Source organism: Falco cherrug, chromosome 12, assembly GCF_023634085.1.
Source record: "Falco cherrug isolate bFalChe1 chromosome 12, bFalChe1.pri, whole genome shotgun sequence".
NCBI lineage: Eukaryota > Metazoa > Chordata > Aves > Falconiformes > Falconidae > Falco > Falco cherrug.
Window position 1 is genome coordinate 32,751,503 of NC_073708.1, and position 26,656 is coordinate 32,778,158.

At 41.7% G+C, this 26,656-nt stretch overlaps 1 protein-coding gene across 2 annotated transcripts in view; it reads left to right on the forward strand.

The window, feature by feature from the left end:
- ROR1 (receptor tyrosine kinase like orphan receptor 1) overlaps positions 1–26,656 on the forward strand; it is a 171,584-nt gene that overhangs the window by 103,443 nt on the left and 41,485 nt on the right. For both annotated transcript variants that reach the window (XM_055725112.1, XM_055725113.1), the window contains exons 2-4: positions 11,997–12,068; positions 24,531–24,818; positions 26,289–26,319. In XM_055725112.1, coding sequence (XP_055581087.1) covers positions 11,997–12,068; positions 24,531–24,818; positions 26,289–26,319 — 391 coding nt within the window. The remainder of the gene's footprint in view (positions 1–11,996; positions 12,069–24,530; positions 24,819–26,288; positions 26,320–26,656) is intronic.

A 26,656-nucleotide genomic window follows, 5' to 3' on the forward strand; every position in this document is an offset into this window, starting at 1 on the left:
TCTTTATCAAATCAGGTAACCCACAAGAATATATTTTCTCTTACTTCTGGTAAACCCCTTCTGAGTCTTTAATAGCTACATTTTTAAAAGATTATTGTAATGCTATAATCTGCTGTCCCTGGCTTTATGTAAACAGCATGACTAATGGCAGCACACAAACCCACTGTCAAAGTCCATTAATTTGGGAATTTGAGTAAGAAAATACACAACTTGGCAGTGCTGTGTTTCAGGAGGATTGCAGGCATGCACAAACCTGAAACAGCATCCAAAATCATTAATTGATGCTGGGTTTTCCAGGTATCTCAATAAACTCTGGATTAGGTTCAAATATTCCTCAAGCATCTGTGTATTAAATAGTGGAAAGTTTTTAGTCTTGTACAGCCACAGGGTAAGGAGTTTGATTACTTCAGCATCTTAATTTAAACTAAACAGGTGATAGATTGTGATATGATTTGAGCAGAATCATGAAAACGATAAGGTAATCTGCCAGAATAAAAAAAATAAGTATTTCCAACATATTTCTCATATCACTGATGGACTGTTTAGACTTTGTGCAACCAGTCTTCCCTATCTCTCAGGCAGGAACACTCCTGAAACTGCAGTCACTGCTGAAGAGGCTAAAATTGCAGTTGTCCATAGTCTCCTGCCATCATTCATTCAGAAGCCCCTTTGGTAGCATCAAGACTTTGTTTTGTTTTGCTAACATGGGGTCCTGTACAAGATGGTCAGAGCTGAGAAGTGGGATAAAAGTGAGGGTGTAGCTCCTGGCATAGTGCGGAAGGGACCTGAGAATGAACTTTAGGAGACTTGAAAAATTAAACTGCAGAAAAATTTGGCTTGACCACAAGGAGTAGTTTGAGAACTAATGACAGATGAGTGGAGAAATATTGGAGGAGCAGTCTGTAAATACTAGGTACGAAACTAATGAGAAGGCTAACAGGACATTCTACCGTTTCAGTTTGCCAGTGTCATGTTGGCTTCCAAGCTATCAGGGAGAAACTGTGTTTTCCTTTACTTGTAAATAGTCTGTGGAATATATTTCAAGCGTGTCTGGATGCTATCAGAGCTGACTAATGCTAATGAACCCACTAGTCAAATTTAACCCTGTAATAAGTATGTGCTCATTTGAACTCAGCAGAATCTGTGCACTCAGGCTTACTTTGGCAGACACTTGCTCTTATCACCTGCTGAGCTTGATATTACTGCAGTCCTTTGGCCTGTAGAACAAGAAATTAGGAACAGCAATGAAAAACCTTTGCGCAGCTGTGTGGTTTGCAGCTACTAGGCAAGCAGTTGGTCTGCTGGAGCTTCATCTGGATGTACTGTGCTCAGCGTGTTTATTTGGATTGCCTTGCCTTTCAGAGAAAATCTATATCCGTTTCCAAGCTAACTAGTTTCTTAAAGTATGGCAGTTGCCATGACTTTGAAACATAATCTCTGTAGATCTGCAGTAGCATTACATCAAATGCCTAGCTTTTTGTTTGTTGAGCTAATAAAAAAATCATCAGTGGTTTATCCTTCCACGAGGCTTCAGTGGCTGCAAAAGCAGTTAAGACTGAACAAGCCAACTTTGCCCTGCTCCTGTTGATTTCCTATTGTACAGGCTATTAACTTTTAGAGACTGTGGGTTTTTTGTGGCAAAGCCCTTACGGGGTCATGAAGACTACAGACATTTGTACTTCTGGGTGCAATTAAGACGAAGGCTTTCTAAGTGTTAGTTGTGTTGTTTAGAAGTGGCTCTTTTGCACCAACCGTTTCTTTAGTCCTGACTCTGCTTGGGAGAGTGCACAAGGATTGCTGCATAATTTAAGGATTCAGGAGATTGACTTCATCAAACCTTTGGATTTGGTGTTCGTTATTAAGCTGCCAGCATGAGGCATGCAGTGCTGAGGTCTGCATGCCCATGAGTTTCAGTAGCCCCTAGAATTTTGCATAATTCTGTATCTATTGAAATGATGGGGAATATAGTACAAGAGCATGCTTAAGCCACAGGTGGAACAATTTGAAGATCCCCCAAAACATAGCAATGAAAATAAATTTGGTCCTATTGGTAAGTTTGAATTTAATTTTTCTTAATGTTAGAGAGTATCTGAATCAGGAGATCCTGAATTCAGGAAACTTTCCTACAGTAAATAAGTTGTAACCGTGGCTGAATCAGTATATACGCTCATTCCAGCAATGAAGGGATTAAAATTAAACTTCTGGAGCATTGATATAAACCTTTTGTGTGGGCTAATTGCCTATGTAATTGCTTTTGTTAGCTAGCATGCGGACAGCCCTGATCTGGAGTCCCACAAGGGTAGGACAAGAACAGACATGCCTGTGTCCTGTCACTGTTGTGTCTGAAAGCCAACCTGGAGCCGTGAAAAGGGAGTTCAGTCTTCACCTCCAAGAGACCTAGCCCTCTCTTGATGTTGCTAATAAATACAAATTAGCTGGAGGGCCTTGGTTTGGTTTTGGCTTCTTGAGGATGCTGTGCCTGCATGCACAGAGGGATCTGGGTCAGGATTCTGCCTCCTGGCGCTTCCCTCAGTGCTCCCAGCTGAGACCTGAGCTAAGCCCAGTTCTCCACTTGCACACTGATCAGCTCTTACTCACAAGTGGCGTCTGGTTGACTTCAAGGAAAATTGTAAAAACCCAGCCTTTTAGCAGAAGAAATTAAGTTTTAAATCTGCCTTCTAAAATGTGCAGGCTTTAAGCCTGTCTGAGATCAGGCTTGTGTGGGTTTAGACCAGGGTGTAAGTTCCTCTTGAACAATCAATGTAGCTCAGTCCCGACTTGGCCAAAGCATCTAGCTCTGGCATCAGTTAAATATTTACATTCCCCCCTTTTTATATAAATTGTGCTCTATTAGCATACGTTTCACAGTGTATCCTTGTGTTTCAGACTCTTTATAAATTTGGCAGTTTGTACATTAATCAACATCAACCCATGTAAAATCCTAGGCATGAGGTTGAAGCCGTCAAATGTGCAACATTTGCTGTTTCATCATACGCAGCCAATAAGTCATGTTGCAATGTATGCCTTGTACCAAGAGGATATGGTATAAAATGGAGTGTGTTTACACTAGGGAGACTTCTGTGTATTTAAGAAGTAATTGTTTCAGGACTGTTCATTAATTCATGAGCTGACTTGGGTACATTTTTCGTCACTGCAACAAAAATAATTATCAAGCTCAAAAAATAATAATGAATTTGCACATGCCAAACTTCTACTGTGATTTTCTTCACAAGTTATAAGGGTTTAATTGTAGATTGCTAGTAGCCTTATCCATTTCAATCATTCCTGGCTCTCAAGTGCTGAGGTGCAAGGAGTTACGGTGTGCTGCGATTTATGGTGGATGTAAATGATTTCTTGTTTGCCCTCCTGGTACTTGGCTGGGTTTGCCTTCTTTAAAGCTTTTGCGGGTGGATTTAGTGCAGTGGCACTGATGGAAGCCAGGGACAAGCAAGCAGGTGCAATGCAAAGCCCTGTCCAGGCACTTCGTCCTTTGTCTGCAAACACTTCTATCCTAGCTGTGCACTTGTGGGTGCTGCTCAGTCTGCTGTTTTGTGAGATAAATGGGGAGCCTGTGTGGATGTTCCGTCAGTAGAGGGGCAGGGCCGCAAAAATGCTTGTGCATGGCATTGATGCCTTCAGGAAGGCAAGCTTCCATTGTAAATGTGGGCTGTGGATCACTCAGAGTCACAAGGACATCTGGGCTTTGCAAGAGAGCCTCTTCTCTTTGCTTGGATGGATCTCAGCACTCTTCACACTTGGGACCTTTCCAGGGGTATTAGGGAAACCTCCATCTCAGACAACCCAGATGTTGCTACCACAGTGTTGTCCCCAGAAAGTGCCTAACAGAGAATACTGCCTCCTTCCGTTCCTCCCTGGACCCTTTAATACCATTCCTGACATTGAAATGTCTTCGCCTAACAGTGCCCCGGGACATCTTTCTCCATCTCCCCACCCTCCTGATACTGTGACGGGTTTTTGTGATTCTCTGTTTCTTGTCACATCCTGTTGCCCCAGACTAGGCACCCAGTACTTTCTTGCTGCCGTTGTTAGTTTTTTGCTTTCTTCTGTTGCAGTCATCCAGTTTCCTTTGTGTGGTTCCCACTTCCACTTTCTCTTCTGTCTTTCCGCCAGTTTGAGGTGCTCAGAAGAGAATAGCTCGGGGCATGGAAAAAAATCCAGTATTATTTCAGGTAGGCTGAAGAGATGCAAAATTTGCATTTATTATGCGAGTTCCCAACAACCAGACTCTCTGATACCCATGTCCAATAAAACCTGCCTTTATGGGCAAGAAAACTATGTGTTCCTCCCATATCTTGTTTCTACATCCCTTGTGTTTCAGATTGAGCAGAATACAAATAATTCTTCCTAGAAAAATGTAGAGGTCCCGTGAGTTTTTGCAGTGTAGGATCACGTCCAGTCCACCTGAGTGGTGCCGTTCCCCAGAACACCAAACGGAGCATTTTCTGCGCTAGGCTCACGTGCTGAGGTTCACGTCTGGTGACGTGCATTGAAGTGCCATTGTAGCCACATTTCTGCAGTTCATAAGCACAAAGACTCGACTGTGAGCTATGAAATGCTGGCATTCAGCCAACTGGCCATTTCTTTTCTTCATTCCCTGTCATTAAAGCTGTGGGTTGCTCCAGGGTGCAGTGTTTTGCTCTTCTTAAGTGGAACTGTTAACAACCCAATTTAGAGCAATGTAAAGTGCACCCAGATTCCACAGTGACTTCTAAATCCATATAACATTAATGATAATCTGTAATTAATAGCTGCAATCAAAAGGAATTGTAGTTCAGTAATTAGAAATTTAGGATTAAAGTATTAGCATATAAAAAAGCCTCTTAAAAACCTCTTCTTCCAAGAGATGGCTCTGATCCCATGGAAGAAAACAATTTTTAACTGATATGACCTTAGCCAAAGACCAAGTTACTAAAAATATTGCAGTCGGCCCTGACTTGTTTAGGTCATTAGACTACTGCCAAAACATTTAAGGTATTTTACTGCAGATATTCAGTACATAGCAATCACATAATTTTCTGATGATGTTCCGGAAAAAATCTTCAGAATGATGTGTTTGAGAATAAGCTTTAATCTCCCCAGTAGGCCTTTTGGAGTGGGGTGGGTACTACTGGTATCCTGTAAGTATGGGAAACCCCGGTGACTGCCCACCTTTAAGCCAAAAGCTTTCCTGGTGTATCCTTATTGAGGAGAGCAGATCTGCAAGAAGAGGTAAGGCAGAGGTATCAGGTGCATGCAGCGCTCCTGGCTTCCTGCCCTGTAATCAGAAATAGGGCACCAAGAGTCTTTCTGATGATGCATCATAAATGGGCTAATCCTTCAATTTATCTCTAGCCCTCAGGAGCTTGAGGCATTTAGTAAGACTCCCAGGCAGAAGGCTTATTCATTGCGTACATGCTGATTAAAGTGCCAGTAGCAGTGATTAAGTGCTCTGATAAATGGAATACGCTGTGGTATAAATGAAGTTCCTCACAATTTCCAGTCCTGCACTAAATGAAATCATCCTGCTGCCCATCTCGCTTTTGAAGCTGAAAATGAATATATTGTATATTTGAAATCCCTAGTTTAATTTGTTCATTAGTGTTGAAAATTGTTATGTAATGCCAATTATTAACCTACCCTAGATTATCAATGATGATATAGTACAGAAAAATAACAGGTAGATGTGCTTGAGATTTTTACATTCTAACAGTGTGAACAAAAATAACCATTTGAAAGTTAGTAGCATCGCATGGTATCATCTCTGCCCCTGTCTGCATGGAGCAGCCGGAAGAGCTCCAGCGGGTCCTTTGCCAGCAGAAAGTGCATTTTCTGACACAGCGATGACAACAGTTGTGAACTCTGCAAGAACTGGCTGGTAAACTATCTCTTGGATCTGCCTATGCAAGGTTTTGGCAAAATAAACTTTGCCTTTGCTTTTTCAGCCATAAAGGAAGCAGGTGGAGTAAAGCTAACTAGTTAATGTTAAGCATTTGAAGGAGAAATGCTGTCATGCAGCGTTTCATGTTGCTTACCAGATAGATCTTTACTTAAGGTCTGTTATTTGTAGGCTCTTCTCTTTCAAAGTATTCAAAATGATGATACAAAGGCCAGCAGCTTCACCTAAACATGGAAGGCTGAGTCTCTTTGCAGGAGTAAATTTTTAATGTAGGCTGCTTGCTGTAAGCTATATACAGGATATCTTTTACACATCATTGTGCACTGAAATTGCTATATGCGTAACGGCTCAATGGAAGATTTGTTGCTGACCTATGGTATTGCATACTATTACAGGCAGTATTTTCTCCTTGAGAGACACCTGCCTTACTTGAAGAGCACAAATGCACTCAACAATTTCCTTTCTTCATGCAGTTTTGCCTTGTTCAACTGATTGAAGTATTTATGATTCCTACCTCCTTTTGAAACACAAGAATTGTATAATGCAGACATGTCTACTGACACGTAGAGATACTGATGTCATGAAAATAGAATCCTTTCACACAGTAAAGATATAAGCAAAATTCGAGGTATATATTATGGAAATTCAAGAATGGTGCCAACTTTTAAACAGACAAGAAAATTAGTAAATAATAGGTCATATGCATTACAGCCTGCAGAAAGTATGTCTAGATTTCCTTCAGCACCTCCAGGGTGGGCTGTGGATAGGCTGGTAACTGGCTGATTGCAAAATGTAATATCTTGGGAGATCAGATGAAAATGTGTGGGGAACTTACAAAGGATCAGTGAAACAGAAAACGCAAAAGGCAAAAAAGGAAGATGAGGGAGATATGACTGAGAAGAAAAACAGCCGTGAGGCATATCTGTGGGAAGATCCTGGAAGAGATCAGTCAGGTAGGAACCAGACGGAGAAAGATGAAGCGTCGGTCTGGAATGTGCAGAAAAGCCAAAAATACTGAGCACTTAGTGTAATTAGGTTTTGCTCTAAGTCTGTATAACTTTATCTATGATTCCTGTTTTCACAAAGGTATGTCCAACTGGGATAGCTGAAGATTCCATTTTCTGAAGATTTTTATTCACCTCTTCAAGGGGTGTTGATTTTTCTAGTAGATCTGCTGCTATGAAATGATTATCGGTGATTTGGCCAATATAGTTGTGCCCAAATCTCCTGTTCAAGTTATCCTCTCTTGACCCTCCTGATGGCATGGGATAGCTCCCCATTTGTGTCTGTAGTAATGTCTTGCCCAATCTTGTTTTCGGCGTCTTGTGAAACTGGAGTTTTATCACTTCCCTAGGCAAATTACTTCAAAGGATAAAAATCTCACTTGGGGTAGACTTTCTATGCAGCTTCAGAAAGAGGTTTGCAAATGGAAAACTTCTTTTTTAATTTAGTTTAAACATTCATTTTTTATAGTTTGTCTTACTACTCAGACTTCTAACTCCTTTGTTGCTCTGAATACCTCCTTGCTCTTTTTGCTATTTTGGGTATTGTACAGTGACATCTGAGTTGCATACATTGGAAGTCACATTCATCTATGTATCAGAAAAATTTACTCCCGATTATGCATATAATTAATTAATTAGGGTATATAGTGACCCTCTGGTGTGATATGAAGTAAGACAGAGGATGCCCATTACGATAATGCTTTGAATTTTTTGTTTGTGTGTTTTAACTGGATATATCTTCTACCTTAAAAAGATGTGTTCCTGCAAGACCTTGGATTTTCATCTCTGCACCCGAGAAGAAAGCCTGTTGCAGCCAATGCTTCTGCTGGAGTGCACGTTGCTATGCTTAGCAGCCATACAGACCTCATGCATTCCTCGTAGGGCCTTGCAAGCAGAATATCCACTTCCTCAGACTTACTTTGCTCTCTGCTTTGTTTCTGTATAGCAGATTTATTCCTTGTTAAAGTCTTCCATCAATTCTGGGTTTGGTGTCATCTTAGTTATCTGCCTTCTTCCTGTTTTGACTTATATTCTCTTTACTTCATGTTACAAATGCATCGCACAGAGGTATTAATTAGCCTGGGCATGGGGCCTAGATCTTCTCCTTTTTGGTTCTGTGGCCAGGGAATGAAGCTGCCCCAGCCTTTTGATGGGTCTATAACCATGACAGGATGAACACTGGAGCACTGAATAATGGTTGCTTCTGGTGAGAAAATGAGACAGTAGTGTATGCCTGTGATAAGAGCTAGCTCTGTAGTTTTTCTTCAGAGGCAGATTTTTGTAAACCTTATTGAAGTTTATTTAATCACAAAGGCTTTAAAAGGACTGACTTCTGTGAAATTCACTCTACATTTATGCTATATGGTAGTAAAATCAGATATTAGCCAAATTCTCTGTGGGGTGTGTATTTGAATACACTTTACTTGGCTTTTCACAGGGGTTATAATTGACTGTTTTGTTTTCTCGTTGACTTAAAGACCAACATTTCTTAATAGTGATAGAGATTTGAACAGAACCTTATCTTTCCAGTATTAAGCCTAAGATTTGTCATTCTTCAGAACGGTTTCATCTATATATAAAATCTTAACAGGATAATGTTTCTGTCTGTTGATCACATATCTCAGGTTGACTTTTTTCCAAAACAAATCTTGTTGTAATAGTTAAAGCAGGGCATAAGAGGGCATTTTTAACAATTAAGGATTAATTTTTAAACTCCTCATTTGAAATCCAGTTGCAATATTAAGCAGGATTATTTTTTTTTTTCTCTCTTGTTTTTAATGGTGACAGCAAATGGGCAAACCTGTTCTGGTCTCCTTCAGGTCACGGGTGGAATAGCTGTAGGTGTCTTGCATTTGGGGTGACCTTCTTGGTGCTCCAGCTCTTTGACCCACTAGCACATAGTGGGTCCCAGAAGGGAAAAAAGTCCTACTCATTCCCAGTTTGGTTTTTTAAACCTGTTTTCCTCCTGGAGGCAGAGTTACTGAGAGTTACTGAGCGAGGTGGGTCAGGCAGGAGCAGGAGGTTCCAGGGGAGGAACAAGTTTGCTGGGATGAGTCTTTGATCCTTCTCCCATCCATGACTCATCTCTCTCCATGGGCTGGCTGGAAGCTCACCTTCTGACAGAGCGCACCTTGTATTTGGCCTGCAGGTTATAACATAGTTTTTCCAAGGAGAGGTATCACTGCTCTCATTTTCATGCACAGCGATCCTAAGTCATCACAGTTAGAAATTAAATTCATGCGTGTCTCGCGGCTGCCTTTTCTGGGATGCTTTTGTATTCTGCATTAACCAATTCGGTGTTATGTTCCCATGCTGTGTAGCTGCTGTGCATGGTCCTTTCAGTCAAATAAAATATTTACTAAGGGCACAGTGATGCTTTGCTCTTAAATCTGAGCTTTAATTCAGGAATATCAGAAAATTGCCGGTTACCAGGATAACTGTCTCACAAATAGTAAAGTTTGGTCTTCTAATGTGGTTTCTTAGATCAGATGATGGATGTCTGCTCTGTGAGATTCACGGTCATGTTTTCAAAGCCTGTTTAAGCAAACATTCATATGAGCACTCTGGGGTTTTCAATAGCAAAATATTGTATTTGGTCATAGTATTTTTAGTACTTTTTTCTTTCATTTTGCTTTAATGTGTGTTAGCTGTTTGCAGAATATGGTTCATTTGTGGGCTCTTAATGCTGGAATATTTCCAGGTGAACAAAAGTAATATCGCGTACAGAAAACACATTGTTGAGTGCAAAACTGGAATGAGTGAGCAGTGTGAATGACATAACCCATTGTTTGTGCCCTGTGGACATGAGAGATGAACCTGTTTGGTCTACCCAGGAGGTGTGAGAGGCAGTGGCACCTTAGATCCCTGTCTCAGAGGGTTTTATCACGGGCCTACAGGAGCTGCCCTATTTTTGGGGTAGGAGGGATTGATAGGCAAGGACGCAGGGGAGGCGTAGGAGATTGGGCATCCCAACCTCCAGTACCAGCTTAACACCAACCAGGTCCTGGACAGCATTTGGCGCACTGGTTATTTGTCACCTACCCTACACCTCAGCTTTAGCCTCAGAGCAAATCCATTGACCTCGGTGTCCTTTAGCCCGGATGCTCATGATCAGCATGAAGATGATATTAGCACTGGATCAGGTTTTTTTTCCTTAAACAAAGGAGGAGGTCTTTCATCCATGTGATCCCTAATGGACCCAGTGGGCCAAAATCTCAGCTTGGGTAAACAGGTGTCAACTGCTGACATCAGAGCGCTGCCATTTTACATGGGCTCAGGATCTGTCTCTGTCAGTGGGTCTCTGCCCTGTGCATCTGTGCAGGCTGGGGGCCGTGATTGTAGGTGAGTTATAATGCCTTCAAATTCCGTGTTTACATTGGAAATACTTGACAGAGTCTTAAATAAGCAGTGCTACCAGGTGGGCTTTTAAGAAAGGCGGTATTTATAAAAAGCGTAGTGGCTGTATCTGAACTGCTTCATGCATTTGTATGACTTTGTGTTTACAATTTTCTCGTGATTTTTTAATGAAATAGAAATAGAATAGTTGCCAACTGGTCAAATAAACACAGAACATTTTTGCATATCCTTGCACTGCCACAGTTTTATGAGTGAAACTGCTTTGTAGTTAAAAGCTGTGTGGGAACAAGTTAAAGGGATGGTGTCACAATAAAAACAGTATACTTCAGACTCATCCGGGATCCAGCTGACGCTCAGCGTCCTGACTCTGCCCTCACTGGGACTCTATGGGACCAAGTGAGATGACCTAGCACTGGGGGCCCAGCCAGGGTGCAGAATCAGGCCACAGGGTGTTAATATGTAGTGAGCATCCCACTCAGGTCGGGAGCTGACACATTGAGCACTGCTTGGTTTTATTTCAGATTCACTCTCCCCTCCCACATTCTGTGCCCTAGCACTCCTGTCCAGCGTAGCGCTCTTCCTCCTCAGTGTCAGGTTTCCTGGGGCTGGGTAGATGCAGGGAACTGGGAGCTGCGCTACATTTCCATGCATGTAATGTGTGCGCACACATTCTTCCCACCGTCACTCACTAAAGCTCGTATATATGTGTAGTATCCCTGGGGGCTGACTGGGAGAGCAGCAGTGCTTTCCAGGTGCCTGAAGAGCATCACAAGGCGCATGTGGGTCGGCTGTTCCAGGGGAACAGTAATTCCACCCACACCATGTGATGGTGGGTTTACGCTGCTGAACATGGCTTTGTGAAGACCCTCAGGGAGCTCGGCAAACACCTCATCACTGTGCCTTGCCACCACAGCCTGGTGGGATGTGGCAAGCGCTATGGCAGCAGTTACACACCATATGGGTGTCCTCATATGGGTGTGTGATGAAATCATCGATGTTCAGATACAGGGAGGTGTTTTACCATGACCTATAGCTGAAGCTGGAAGTATTCTGGCAGTTCCCCTAACACCATCTTCCATACAATTTACTGTTTGTGTGTTTAAAAAAAAAAAGGTAAAAATAGAAGTGAAAACTAAAATCACCATTCAACTTTTTCAAGAAAAAGGAAGAAATGTCATAGCAATGAGAAAATGCTACTGATGTTCAGATCAGTCTTTCCAGCCCATGCTTACATGAGTCGTAGGACAATTTTTCATACAAGTAGCCCTATTAACTTCAGTGCATAAACTATGTCTCTTCTTGTGCACATGGGCCTGCAGGATTAAAATAGCTTGTAAATGTTAATAGATAACATGGTCAGCAACCTCATAGTGTTTGTGTTTTTCTTAGCTGTAACACTGCAGAGTCATTCTACCTCTATAAAACTTGTGGAGAGATTTTAAGGTGGGCCAAATACATCTCAAAGATGGGTTGCTTAATTAACGCAAGGCTTCACAGTGACAGCATTGCAAAACAAACCCCAGCGCTGGCCCTGTGCCTTTTTCCACTTTGCTGGTTCTGCTGCCCATATGTCTGAGCCTGCCAACACAGAGCATCGAGTGCCTTTTAATAGCTGCTGTTCTTCAAGTAATTTTATTACTGTGACACCGACTTTATAAATGTCTCTCACTCTCCTGATTATACAGAATTGATATATTAACAGCATCTTTTTTTTTTTTTTTTCTATTTTTCCTTTCTAGGAGCAAATTCATCAGTTGTTGCGGATTTTATGCCTACATCATCATGGAACATCTCAAGTGAATTAGATAAAGGTAAGAGGACAGAAAAAATAGAAAGATGTGAAATCAGACTTTAAAATCTCAATTCTTGACTTGGCCAAACCAGCAGGCAAAGTGGTGAGGGGGCATTTAAGATAAACCTCGTTTCTCTTGTGATCGTTTGACAGTTAATTATGTGTCGTTCTGTGATTTCTGGAGAATGCTGTGTTTGATTCTTGTACCAGTAAAATGTTCCACATGGTAAAAATATTTCAAGATGTGAGTTCTGTTGGTTTGTGAACTGCTTGACATTTTGTCTGGTGGATGGTAGGATTTGTACTCAAAGTTAACAAGCATCAGGCAGGCAGTTTGCCTCAGTGTGTTTTATTATGAAATTTTGAGGCTTTAAATTAAGGGGGGGAGGATAGATTTGCAGGTGGTAATTATGTATGATTTGGAGCTTTCCAAAGAATATCTATTGTAAAATAAGGGTTGTATTTACCATTCCCCTTCATTTTGTAAATTATGCACCACCAATTATTTAAACCAAATTGCTTAGATTCCTCAAGCCCTTTCTGCAAGGCAGTGGCCTGCAGCTCCTTGAGTTAATCGGGTCTTTGAAATGCTTCTAACATAACATGTGCAGTGGAGGATGCTGTTAGCTACACTAACTGCAATTTGTCGACCACTCTTTTCATTTACTTATAACTTTGCCTACCATTAACTATTTAGACTGAAATTTCCCATAGTGGAGTTCTGCTACAGATGTTTTTTCTCAGTGTTTTTGTCTGTATTTTGTTAATGTTTTTTATGAACATGTGTTCATAATGTTTTCTGTTTATGCATAAGTATTTTTGGTGCTTAAGTGTGAAGAGAATATATGGTTCTGAGTACTTTAAGACAAGGTTGACTCTTCCACATCTGCCTTCCCACCAGGGAAGGAGCAGGACTTTGTGGCGATGCAGGACACATTGGAGAAGACAAAAGTCAAAGGGCTTGTGCTAGCTGGTGGGAAAGGGAGAAAAGCATGTAGTCATTAAGCAGAGAATTCCCAATTCACAGCATAGTGCTGAAAGAAGGTGTTGATAGAATGGATGTCTTGTCTCACTGCAGTGATGCATCCAGGTGCCCATGGTAGGACTGCAGGTCCAGGCTGTGCTCAGGGAACATCCTGAAGCTGTAGACACGTGAGGGTGGTGGTTCCCCCAAGCAGGATGCCTGCATGTTTCTTTACTTGTTTGACAGCTTTCTCTGTTTTTTTCAAAAAGAAAGAAATAAGTGGCTAGAAAAAGCAAGTAAGGCCACAAAGCCAAACACTCAAAAATTAGAAAATGACAGAGAGGCAATCAGTCTTAATTCAGGCCTCTGACGATATCACTGGCAGGCAGCCTTTACTAACCTACAGGAACCCACCCCGTGATCAAAGGAGAAGACAGGGTCACACTTCGTTGAAGTGGTGGAAGTATTTGTTGCAAATGATCGTCAGAGATATTCTTTTTTCTCCACTGTGAGCCCTAGGGTTCAACTGGTAAGGTGCCCATAGATTGCTAGATACTGCAGGGAAAGCTGTGTGCTTCCAACCAAAACCTAGGTAGAAAGGAAGGCAGAGAAGAGATATTAAAATTTACTGTAAAATTACATTACCTTGATCTGGTCTGTGATGAAAAATAGCCCCCCAGTAGCTACTTTATTGTTATTCCTAATGGGAAGTTTCATGTAGACTTATTTCTTATGACCAGAGTGACTTTTAACCCATACTTTGATTGTTTTCTCTCAGCTGGTAGTTCAAATGCTCCTTTTTTCCAGTGTCATGTGCTCCAGGTGGGCACTCTCCAAAATTTTAGTTTGGCTAACACAGCTAGGAAACAGAGAAAAGTGCCTGATGGTAGCATGGAGTGCGGGCCTCCTTTGGCATCTGCTTTCTTCAAAATACTCTCCATGTCTTTATGCTGGGCTCTGTCAAACCAGGGTTCAGATGTCCCACTCTGGTTGCCAATGTCTGTTGGAAAGCAGCAGCTCCAGAGGCAGCAGAGGTAAAACTTGGGGGGGGCTGCCACTGTCCTGGACATTGAGTCATCTGACTGCTCAAAGCAAGGCTTACACTTTCTGCGCCAGCGCTGAGCCTGGCCTCTACATTGGTAATTAAACCATTTTCTGCATTACTTCCATGGCACCTGTTCCTGAGCTATATTGTTAGAAACAGGTAAAATGAAGTTACATGCTTCTAATCCAGCTGGAATGTGGCAATTACCACTCGTTGGGCTGAACCCTGCATTCCTGGGGGATTACCGGCCCCTTTGCTTGAGCTGATTAGCATTTAGACTGCTGTAAGCTTACACACCTAAACACAGATTTACATATGTGATTAAAATGCATTTGCTGCCCAAAAAGCTTAGTCAGAGGGGCGGATTCTCCCAGTGTGCCTACAAGCAAAGTAAGGTGCGCACGTTTCGTCTTGTCTAAGAGAGAAGCAGGGGCTTTAATGTGGGAGCTGCTGGTTCTGCTAAAGGTCTTTGAAATTCTCACTTGTATAGAGCCAAATATACTGCAGTGCATGCTGACTTGGTGAGTTCAAACCTCAGAGGAGAAAATTAGGTGTGCACTTAGTTTACATTTCTTTTCCAAACAAGTATCTCAAGAAATCAACATCCACTTGTCTTTGCTGCAGTTAGCCATGAGGTCATGCAGGCATCCCAGTAAAACTCATTTTAAAGCCTATTAAGTTCACCACATGAAAGTGGTTTCCAGCCAAATTTCCCAATTAAATGGCTGCCCACTTTAAGTGGCTTTAACTCTACCTGCTGCCTTTTGGAAATGAGCATCTACTCCAATATATCTCCTGTGTTTGGGAAGGAGGAACAGCTCACAGTCTTGCTAAGCAACATTCTGCATTTTGAAATAATTACTTAATATGGTGCTTTCCCTAGCTCAGTGAGTTCTGCAGTGATTATCTTACAACTGAGCCCTATTCAGGTTTCAGTTTCTATTAAATAAGCTAAATCGACAGCATTAAACAGTTGCCTGTTTATTCTTTTTAACAGGAAATGAATTTAAAAGAGACGCAGCCACCCGTGAAGAGCTGTTGAAAGCAACGATTGATGGGAGGGAGGAGGTGGTTTCTCACCAAAACCTTAAAAAAACAAACAAACTGTGCTTAAAAAATAAAAAAATAATCACTTTTAAAATAGGGGAAATTCAGCTATGAGCATTTCTCTCTCTTTTCCAGCTGATAAATCATGGCATGCAGAGGGAATGCCAAAAGGGAAAAAGAGAAATGAAAACTTGATTCAATAAATATTTAATTACATCAGGAGAAATAAGGAAAAAAGGGGAGAAAAGAGGGCTCTGGTGGTAGGAAAAGGCCCATCTCAGGCGGTCAGTGGCAGGATGCGAAGCCTTTCATTCCCAGGTCGCTAGCCGAGATATCCCTCGGGCTGTGGGAGCCTGCAGCTGCCGGGTGGGTGGGAGATGACTAGCTCATCACTTCATGAGGCTTGCAGAAGTCTGCCTCCACGTGTGCTCCTGTGTAGCCCTGCTGCACTGGACTTTCTAACTGCTCCTGACACTCACCATGGCATGGCCATTTGTTCTTGGTGCCTTAAGGGAATTTCCTTATCTGGAAATGGTTTGACATCAGCTGTGGCAATAGGTAATATCTGAGGCAAAACAAAAAGACCAGATGGAATGGAAAGTAAGTGGAGTTCACGTGGACACTCTGCCCTGGTGCCAGCTTTCAGGGTCCATACTCTGTTCTTTGACGCAACTCTTTTTTTGGGGTGTGCCAGCAGAGGAGGGAACAAGGCAGGCAGTCTTGAGCATTATTTAGTCTGTCTCCCTTCTTGTTGTGTAAGGCACTCTGGTTTCTCATTTCTCCTTGGCTGTGCATTGCCTCCCCTCTCTCCCCTTACACCACGGGACAAGCTCCTGCTCCAGCTCTTTGAGAAAGCTTCCAATTTACCGTGAGCTCTTCTTTTCCCTGATCCTTATTTTGAAAGGTGAAGAGCCCTTCATTCAGCTGCTTCTCTTCCACAAAAACAATTGGAAGGTTAGGCTTTTCCCTGTGTCAGATGTCAGTTTATTTACAAAGAAATAGGCCTGAATTTGAATGAGAGCCTATTTACATCTGTACAGTAGGGGAATTGTTTGGGAACTCTTCATCCTTAGGCAAAGATAATATTGGAGTCTTTGCCAAGAAAGAGTCAGCTTCAAAATATTATTTTCTTTAAACTGTGGGTAGGATTCAGCTTTGGTGGACATTCACTCTACAGGACTGGTAAGAAAAGGATGGTGTTGCTGTAGCTTCCCCTGGTCAGGTTCTCCCAATCCCCCCATTCCCACATGCAGCCTCCTCAGGAGCTCATTTCACCATGGCGGCTCCCTGACCATGCACAAGGATGTGTCCTGGCTGTGATTGACCCAGAGCTGAGGACACTGATGCTGGGGTGCAGCGTGTTCTCTTGTTGCTGGTACCTCATCCTCCCAGGAGCTTTTCACTTGGTCCTTCAGTTTCCAAAGAAAACTATTTGTGTGAGTTTTTGCAGATACTACCTATTTTCCCTTTCATGGCCTATCTGCTTTGGCAAACAAGTTTAAAATGCTAGTGATTGAGGGCTTGGGAACCATTTTCATTTCCAGACATCCACGATCCCAAGCCCAGGCTTTGAGCTTCCCGCTGCTCACAACCTCGCTGTGTGGCATGGACCTTGCAGTCACTGCTGCAGCAGCACTTAGCAGTCTCATGGTGCTCCAGGTATTATATGGAAAGCAAACATGCCCTGGAGAGCTCGGCAGCAAGTGTCAGGATTTAGAAAATGGCACCCCAAATCACGTTGTGGTTTAAGGTTAATCTGGGATTTATCCTAAAGTATTCGAAGACATATCAATACAAGGATCACTTATAGCAAGCATCCCTCCCCTGGGATGGTCTGGGGATCCAGAGCAGAAAATAACTGTAGAAGGCCAAACCAGGGAATGGGAGAGCTGCAGTGTGTGCTCCCATGCCCTGTGTGTGGGGCTGCGTGTCACTGACTTGGAGATCCTTATGCAGGCAGAACATCCTCTGGTGGGGTGGGCTGGACAGCAGCTACAGCGCAGGAGGCCACAGAGCGCAGAAGGGGCTGCAGGACATCCCAGTGGGTACAGCCATGCTGCTGATCGACCCTTTGGGTCTGGGGGCTTCCTGAGGGGAGAAGCAAACCTTGCTGTCCTTACTGAGAAATCCAGGCTAAAGCTAGTACCTTGACAAGTCTTTCCAGGCAGGGGAATGACCTGGCTATGAGTTCTTACAGGGAAAATCTTTCTGATGTCCCAGGGAGAATTTGACTTTTGGGCAAACTACATCTTAAAAAACATAAACAAAACCAAACGTGGCGAAAAACCAGGTGGATCGAGGCCTCCTGACTTTGGCCTCAGTTCTTTAGAGATTTCCAGATTCTCTTTTGAGATCACTGGATGTGAATTTGATACACATGGTGAAAGGGGAAGAATTACAGCTTTCACATTCATGCACAATTTACCTTTTTATTTTCCTTTATTATCTGGGGGATATTCGGTAAATCAAGCTCCCCTTATGGAGCTCAAGATTCTGATTCTATTTGTGGGGTCCCGTTAGTAGCGAGGCAGTAAATTACTTCTACTTTGTTTGAAAATTTTTTTAGCCACAGTACATTAGCTCCTTTTGTTTGCTTTTCCACTGACGGAGTGTACGTTTTTATTTGAGAATTTGTGTTTCTTGAATGTCTCATTTATAAATAATACAGGGTGTGAAATTTGAAGGTCGCAGAACACAACCTGAAAAAGAAACCACCCTGAGTAACGCTGGGCATTCGTGGCAAAAATCTTTCACAAAATGCTTGACTTACATTGGATTTTTATATAACCTCAGTGTGTGCAGTGAATATCTGACCATTATACATAAGGTAACTATATATAATAACCTTTTCCTGGCTCATCCAGCTATCTTTGTTTATTTGAAAGATTGATAGATCAGAGAGTGAAGAGACGTGTTTTATTGTAAGTTTCTGTTCCAAATTTCCTGACATTTTTGGTTTTTTTTTAAAAAAATAGACTGTTAAAAGGCACAGAAAGGGCTAATAAGAACCAGATCCTAAAGTGATGCTATGTCAAAATGTCAAAAATAACAGCTTTTCTTCGACTCTACCACATTAATCTTAAGGCACATACCTTTCTATACACCCTTCCTTTAATAGCTTGAGTTTTTCTACGTGGCTCTTTACTGCAGAGCAGCTTCTAAAGTGACAACAAAATCCCTTGATGGTTTTCAGTAGTTGGGTTTATAGCTGGATGTGGACATTTGTTTACCTATTCCAAATCACTTTTTTTGTGATAAAGTTTAGAAGCTTCCTACTTGTGCTATAAAACTGGAGCCTGAGTAAAGAAAAGCTTAGTTTCCTGTTGCCAGATCGTAGCGTCAAAGCTATCACCAAGACATCTGTCCTTAAACATGAATGTTGACTCATAAAAGGAAAGACAGATACAAACTCTCAAATGCATATTATGAATTAACATTGGTGCGCAGGGCAGAGAGTTTTTGCAGTTCCTATCCAAAAGCAGTGGGATTCAGGTGCTCAGCCCCAGATAATTTTTTGCAAGTCTGCAGGCATCTGTGCTCTGGTTTCCCTCTGCAAACCTTCCCCCCCTGCTATGGCCCAGGGCAATCTCTAAGCTACTAATTATCAGAAAGTAGCAATTAATTCTGAGAATCCCAAATACACTGAATGTCACACATGGATATCTGAAAAGCCATAAAGCCTCAGGCAGTGGTCAGCCTGTTTCAGTTCAGTAAATTATCCTCAGGAGGCACTAAACCCCCTAGATAGTGTCTGTGGAGAGAAAGCCCAACACACAGCTGCAGGGTGTATTGAGTCTTGCACATACACATCGCTGAAGAAACTCATTTGAAAATAAGCTGGGCAAGCAAAGGCAGTAGAATATTTTTCCTTTTGTCCCAAGACAGTTAACATTGAATATTTCCGCATGATTGTCTGGACTTCTTTAATATTCTTTGTACGGGTTGCTGAATTATGGGTTGAGTGCGGTATTCCTTTCTTCCCACTGTCATTCCTCTACTTTTATTCATTTAAAGTAAGTGAAATTCCAGCCAAGAGCCTTCCTTTTGCCCCTTTTAATAACAAGGGCCTGTTGGTCAGACCCTCAGATCGGACTTGCCAGGAGTTGTCTCCCTTTGTGAGTTACGGGCAGATCAAGCAATCGGTGGTTAATCCTTTTTCCAACTGAGAAGTATGTGCTCTGTCTATGGCTACACTTCAGTCAGAAATCCTGCTCATTCCTTCTTCAGCTTAAAACTCAAGTCGATTGAACATATGGAACAACCAGCAAGCCCCTCCAGCATCTTCAGGCTGGGTGGGCTCCGCGTTGTTGACTTGATCCAAAGAATTGTAGAGAATTGCCAGTGGTCAGTGCTCAGTGGTGGTGCCGATACATGTGAGTACGGGGGACACGTCTAAGTGTAGCATCAGACTGCGCTAATGTAAATAATGCAACAGTCTGAATGAAGGAAAATGCTTCTTTCCAGACTAGTATATTAAATCGGACAGACTGTGTCAGACCCTCTGATGTGCCTGACAGGCTCTTTCCCCTTCAACAAAGGTTATCAGCTCCTTAAGTTCCCAATCACTAAATGCATCTGTCTTGCAATCACTGACTGAGACACTTGTTGCATTTCTTCTTGCCAGAGTATGCTGTGACAAAGAACTGGTGAGCTGCTAAACTTGTGGTGCAGAAAGATAAAGGCAATAAGCAGTCTGTAAGGCTGGTGTCCCGACTGCCTTACTCCAACCAGGTCAGGTGGTTGCTTTACGTGCTGCAATGCAGATTTAAGTTTTCAAATCCAGACTTAAACTTATTCTCCAGTCCAGCAGCTGGAAACAGTGTCCCCACAGCTGTAGGTTTGCTTGAGAAAGGGTCTGGAGATGTTCCTGTCCAGGGAAGTGTGTTCTTACATGTCTATAATGGGAAGTCACTTGGTACCCCAGCCTCTCTGTTGCACCTGGATTGAAGCTGTTTTCAGGGTTGTGATGGCTTGAACGGAGACTTTAATTTCAACTTTTCTTTCAATATTCTGAAAGATCAGAAGGGCATAAAGAAAAGGATAAATGAAACAACAGTTCTTCTCATAAAATGAACATTTTAGGGTCTAATTCTGCATCCCCATCGTGCTTTAAACACCTAGTGAAATCAGAAACATATAGTGCACAGTGCTTGGGGAAAAAAGGTCTCACTGTGGCCAGCAAAATCCTCCTCCAAGGAAAGAGGGTGTTACTACTTTAAGATGTGTCTTTGGTAATTTAAGATAGAGTAACCATGTGGTCACAGAGGAGATTAACATTCCTTGGCCAGAGAGGACGAGCTTTTATTTTGAAAGCCACCTGGGTTCCACTTAAAAGTAGTAGAATACTTCAGGATTTATTATGACTGGGCAGGCTCCTATTTAACAATGTCAAGACGGAGCTGTGGAAATACACACACTTTTCTTCTTTTGAGATGCGCAAATGCACTACGTTTTGTCCTTGCACAGCTGCTGCTATTCTGTAACATCAAACCAGCAAAAAGTTTGGCCATGAAGGATACCTAATATTTGGATTTTGTATGCAGTGTCTCCAATTCATGCGCTTAGAATCATGAAGATGACTTATGATGTGTTGTGTTTGCATTGGCAACGGCTCAAAACCAGAAATATATTTCAGGCTTGGCTTTCCAGATATTATCTCAAGTCATTTAAAAGTTCATTATAGGGCACCCACTAGTGCTGCTATAGTAAAGGGGCTGTCAGCATTTTTCAAGGGTTTATAACTCAGCCATTAAAAAAAAAATATCTCTGTGGGCTGAAACTTGGCATTCAGGGTCTAGACCCAGCAGTAAATTGTTTTTACAAATTAAAAAAAAATCAGTTTGACTATTATTAAATTATAGGTGGGCTAAATTTTATTTAGAACCTTTTCAGGCTATTCTCCCATACTTCTGTAAATTAAAATGTTTCCAAAATGTTTTTATAGAGTGCTACTCTAAAACATGGACCAGCTTTTGTTATGTTCTTGAAACCCTGATATTTAACTTAAAATATAATAACAGTGCTTATCCCAGCATAGCACTTTTCACCTTCAAAGTGCTTTATGAGCATTATCTCATTAATGTACATAACAGCCTCCCCATGATGTAAGAGGGATTATTATCCTCACTTTACAGCTGGAGAGATTGAGCCAAAAGGTTTAAGGCTGTTTTTAAAAGGACTTAGTTGCACAAATCCCATGTGAGCTTTGATTGGCTTTGGGTGTCTGCTTCCCTTTGGCTCTTCTAAAAATCACAACTGAAGTGATTCACCCAGGACTACTCAGAGCCAGGACTGAAACTCAGACTTTCCGATGGCCAGTGCCACTAGACCAGTTAATTCTCAGAAGCGCAGTAATTACTTTGTACAGAAGAAACATCATGTTTCTAAGAAATTATTCTTTCGGTTGCAGGGAGTCAACTCTGGGCATCTGGGGACCTCCTTGATGGCGCGGAGACTGTCAAATTAAATCTGGTAGAACGTGGCATGCTCTAAGACCATGGCCATGCGATAGTGTCTTCATCATGTGTGCAAGCAGCGAGTCCATCCTGTTTCATCATCCCTGTTCGCCTCCTGCTGAAAGCACAAAAGGAGGATTTACCACCGTTTTTCTTGGCCTTTTGTCCCAGAGAGAAGAGATGTTAATGCTGGTGGCCCTAGAGAGTGGTTCATGGGGGGTGACCTGGGCAAAAACCTGGCTGCAGGCAGGAACTGGTTTATATGTTCTTTGTATAGTTGTTATTAAGGGCAGAGGATGGTGGTGGTAGCTTTGAAGATTTGATGGGCTTTGGTAGGTGAGAGTCAGACACAGGTATTAAAAATAAAATTGGGCTTCTCCTCTGCCCCTCCATGCCAGGCAGGGCAGCAATGGATGGCTTTTGTACATGCCAGGGAAGGAATGCTCGTAATTTTGTATGCCTCGGTAACAGCTCAGGGTTTTTTGGAAGCACTGTTAGACATTCCACTCATTTTCAGTTACAGAACTGCTTTATCTGTGAGGAATGTCTTCTCATGAAGCTTCCAAATGCTTGAAACCTGCCCTGTTTAAATCTCATCTCAGGTGATCTGCTTGATCTGATTTATGATTTGGATGCAAAATTTATGGATTTGAGGACAAAGCTAAACCGAATTTAGCAGATGCGTTTTGTTTAGGGTTTCTGTAGTAGTTTGTGGAGGAGGGTGGAGAACACTTAGAGGAGTCAGAAACTCCTGAAGCTGAGAGGCTGTTTCTGTTTGTGCCTATAGAGCAGTTGCACCGTAGCTTTTGCATTACAGCCATATTTTTTCACTGACTTACTGTCGCTACTGATATTTTAAAATCCTTCTCCAGCCTTTGGAAAGCTACGTTACATCCTTACTCCTTTATTTGCCTCTCCTGTATACCATAGGACCTTTAAAATATTATATTTACTGTGGTGTTTGTCAGCAAGACCATCACAGGACTGAGGCCATTCTGTTTTTTGACTGTTATACTGTAGATATCTGAACTAGTCTTTGAAATGTTATCAGGAATTATATAAATGACTGCGGTATAGAAACGTTACGTTGGATAATTAAATGTGGTTATCCAGTTTCATGCTATTACTGTGATTTTATTAAACCCAGATTGTGGAGAGAACCCAAGAATACGTGCACTGACTTAGATTATGCTTCCCAGTGAGGTTATTAAGATAGCAAGTCAGGAACATTTCTAGTCTTGCAATGAAGCATGCAGAAATGGTTCTGGAGAGCCTAAAGGCCAGTCTGACACCCCTGACGAGAGACGTCGGACCCTGTTGTCTGGCTTCACCGAGGGCTGGCATCTCTGCCCTTTTTACCCCATACACAGATTTCCTAGCTAATTAGATCCATAGGAGCTTAGGTAACAGTTGTATTTTGCACAGATTCATACCTGCATGTTAAAAGGCTAGTCTGGTGAAAAAAAAATATGTGTGGGTAGTACCTTTGTGTTAAATGTTTATCCTGATGGCTTCTCAGGATCAAATGAAAACAGGGATGCCTTGTATAAAGTGCTATGCAAACACAGGGTAAGAGCTTAGGTGCTGAACAGATTAAATACAAAGGAAAGAGATAATGATGTACACAAAATATAATTAAGGGAGTAGCTAGTAAAGACACAAGTCTTCAATAAATAATACTTTATTATTATTTAATAATAAAATAAATAATTAGGGAAGCAGGTTAGTTAAGTAAGTTAGTTGACTAAGCTGTTTCTATACATGCTAGAATTTTTTTTCATACTTTTAGGCAGGCTTATTGCTGGAGTTAACAGTAGATGTACCTGAAAATGGTGGAGCATAAGCAGCACAGCACAAGCTTACTTACTGATAGGCTTTTCTTGACGTGCTGGGTTAGCTCTGAGAGTGCCAGAGCAGGGCACAGTCTCTGGATTTCTCATGCTTTGGCCACCCTGCTGAGACAGCCAGCAGATGATAATGGGTTTTGGCCCCTAATGACACTTAGATTTGAACCTGTGACGTGGAGATGAAAGCCTGCATATTCCATTCCCCATCCTCAATCCATCTCGGTCTCTGCCTTTAAAGGATTTAATTAAATGTTGAATACAGTTAACTAGAAATGGTCCTGTTCCTGAATGATGCAGAATGAAATAGCACTTGACAGAAGAAGACAATGCTCATGAATGGATTAGACGAGATTAATTTTGCTAAATTTCAATTTAACATTCTCTGTCTTAAGGAAAGAACTCTCGATCTTCGATCTTCTGCTTGCACCTATCATGAGACCTATTTCAGATTTAAGATAAATTTTGGTACTCTAGCAAGGAAAATACCAAGTGAGAAAAAAAGTCTTCATCTCCCAGATATGACCCTTATTCTTCATCTATGCAGTTAGTGCTTACTAAATCATTGACAACATACTGTCTGCATTGCTGTGTGAATCAAATAAAAATGGCTCTGAGATCTTCACTTCTGAGTGATTGATTTTGTATATTCCTATATTTTGTGGGTCTTAACATGAGCAGAGGGAGGTCTGCATAGGCAAAGGCATCAAAATGAGCAGCCAGATTTCTGATACATGTTTTTCATGTGTATTGGTTAGCAAAAAGGAGAAATAAAAGAAAAAAAAGAGAAGCAGTGCTACCTCCTTTTCCTGTGTTGAATGAAGCCAAATAGGATGATGTTGAGAAAGTAGAGAAAATCCATGGGTATATGAAGGAAGAGAAGTTTTCAAGAAATACAGCATTACTGTAGTACATGGAAATTCCAAAATTTGTTCCTTTTATTACCATGCAAAAACTATGTGGGACCTACTGTCCTGAAACATCAATTAACAAGTATTATTGTTTTCTACTAAATTTGATGGCCACTTCCTTTTTTTCCCTTTCGGAGACAAGCATGAGGTTTCTTTAAAATAACATTTCCTGAGCTGGAGATTTTTATTCACCCTTTTTTCTTTTTACATAACAGACTACTTCTTGACGCTTGATGAACCTATGAATAACATAACTACCACCCTTGGCCAGACTGCAGAGCTGCACTGTAAAGTCTCTGGCAATCCTCCGCCGACAGTCCGTTGGCTGAAAAATGATGCGCCAGTTGTCCAAGAACCCCGGAGGATCTCCTTCCGTGCCACAAGCTATGGGTCTCGACTGCGCATAAGGAACCTTGACACTACAGATACTGGCTACTTCCAGTGTGTTGCAACTAACGGCAGAAAGACTGTTTCTACAACTGGTGTGCTGTTTGTAAAATTTGGTAAGTTTTCTCCTTTTAAGCTGTTCAGACTGTTACTTAGAAAAACAACTCTGGAGAAAGGGGTGTTTATCCACCAAAAATGAACGCACTGATGTAGTAGTATTATCCAATCTGATTCAGCCTGTTTCTGGGAGCATCTCTGGGATGGCCGTTTATCCTCTCTGCCTGTTTGCTTTTTGCTCCACTGCGATGCCTGTGTTGACAGCTGTAATGGTGGCTTTTACTGTATAAAAGCCTACTGGAAGCAGGACCGAAGCACAGAGGTCACTAAACAGCAATGTTCATGAATATGCTACCTGAGTGGATTCAGACCAGAAGACAAAAAAGATTTTATTCTCAGGTGCCTGAGTGACCTCCTTTTTCTCTAACAAGTGAGAAATTTCAGCTTGCAGTATAGATTGGAGGCATGTTAATGGGAGATACATATACACCTGTCAGGTGAAATAAGCACTTTTTCTTGCAGGTTTATATTGAGATAATTGCCTTCAAAGCTGATCTTGCAACTGGGAAGATTCCAAACAAGAAGCAGGTTTTGTGTGTCTTCTCCACCTCCACATTCAGAGGGAAATAATTCACTGAGATGAAGATACTTGCAGAGTCCTAGTTAATCCTCTTAGGAACTGGACAAACACACAATGAATGATGTATGAGATGAGTTTCATAGTCTTTTTTCATAAACCTCCCACATTTTCAAAATTCTAATAAGAAATTAATCATTAGATGTTCTCATAAGGCAGTTTTCTTTTCAGCTTCTGTATTCTTTTCAGTATCTGAAATGTAGGAGATTTTTATTTGAAAAATGATACTTGTTTAGATGCTCCTGTAGAAAATGGTCAGTATTTGTCTTTGTTCTGGCTGGAGCAATATTCAGTCTCACAATTTGGTTTCTAGAGCAAATACTCATTAGTATGAACCTCCCTGAAATCTGCTGCAGCCAACTCTTCAGTCTGCACTGTGCCAGTGAATGTGCACTCTGGCCTGCTCACCACTTCCAGCAGCTGCCAATATACAAGCACCCAGGGCAGTAACAATGAGACCCTCTCAGCCAAAGCCCACTGAGGTCAGAGTGAATTTGACCAATGCATCTGAATCAGGTCTAGGATGAATTCCCTGATAAATAATGAAGATTGATGGGAGAAACGATGATGTTTTCTCCCAGTTACAGTTACAACATGCTTTTGGGCAAGCCTGTGGTTTGCTTTAACCTTTATGTGATGGCCTGAGACACAGCTGAAATGCAGGATGAGTGCCTCACCTGCTTATTGTCCTTGTCTACGGCATTTTGCAATCACTGCTGTGGGGTACAGTCTTGTCTTTGGTACTTAGAAACTGTGACTTATCTGTTAAGCTACAAAAATGACATCCAACATGACAGAGTATTACTTTTATCTTTTAAAACATTTTCAAAAGCTTCCTGCTTGCTACCTCACCATAACTCATCACACTGTTTTTCTTCTGTCAATTTTGCAGGTCCCCCGCCAACAGCAAGTCCAGGATCATCGTAAGTTGTTTCATGTCTGTTATGTCGATTCATTAATCTTGCATTTCAGCAGTCAGAAGTTCATTTTTCATTTTGTGTGACAGGAGCACTTTTACATTCCACTTTGAGTCAGATACTATGCTAATTTATTATAACTGAATTATCTGTCTTGTAGATATATTTTCATGTTATCATGTCAACTTCTATTTCTTACCCTAGACTTCTTAATTTCCAGTATTATTACCTTCCGATCCTCTGGTGCCTTCAGTCTTTGAACAGATTTCAGTGTCCTTCAAACTGTTCTTCATACGTGTCACAGCCCAATCCAGAAAATATTTGTCACTATAAGTAGATTTTA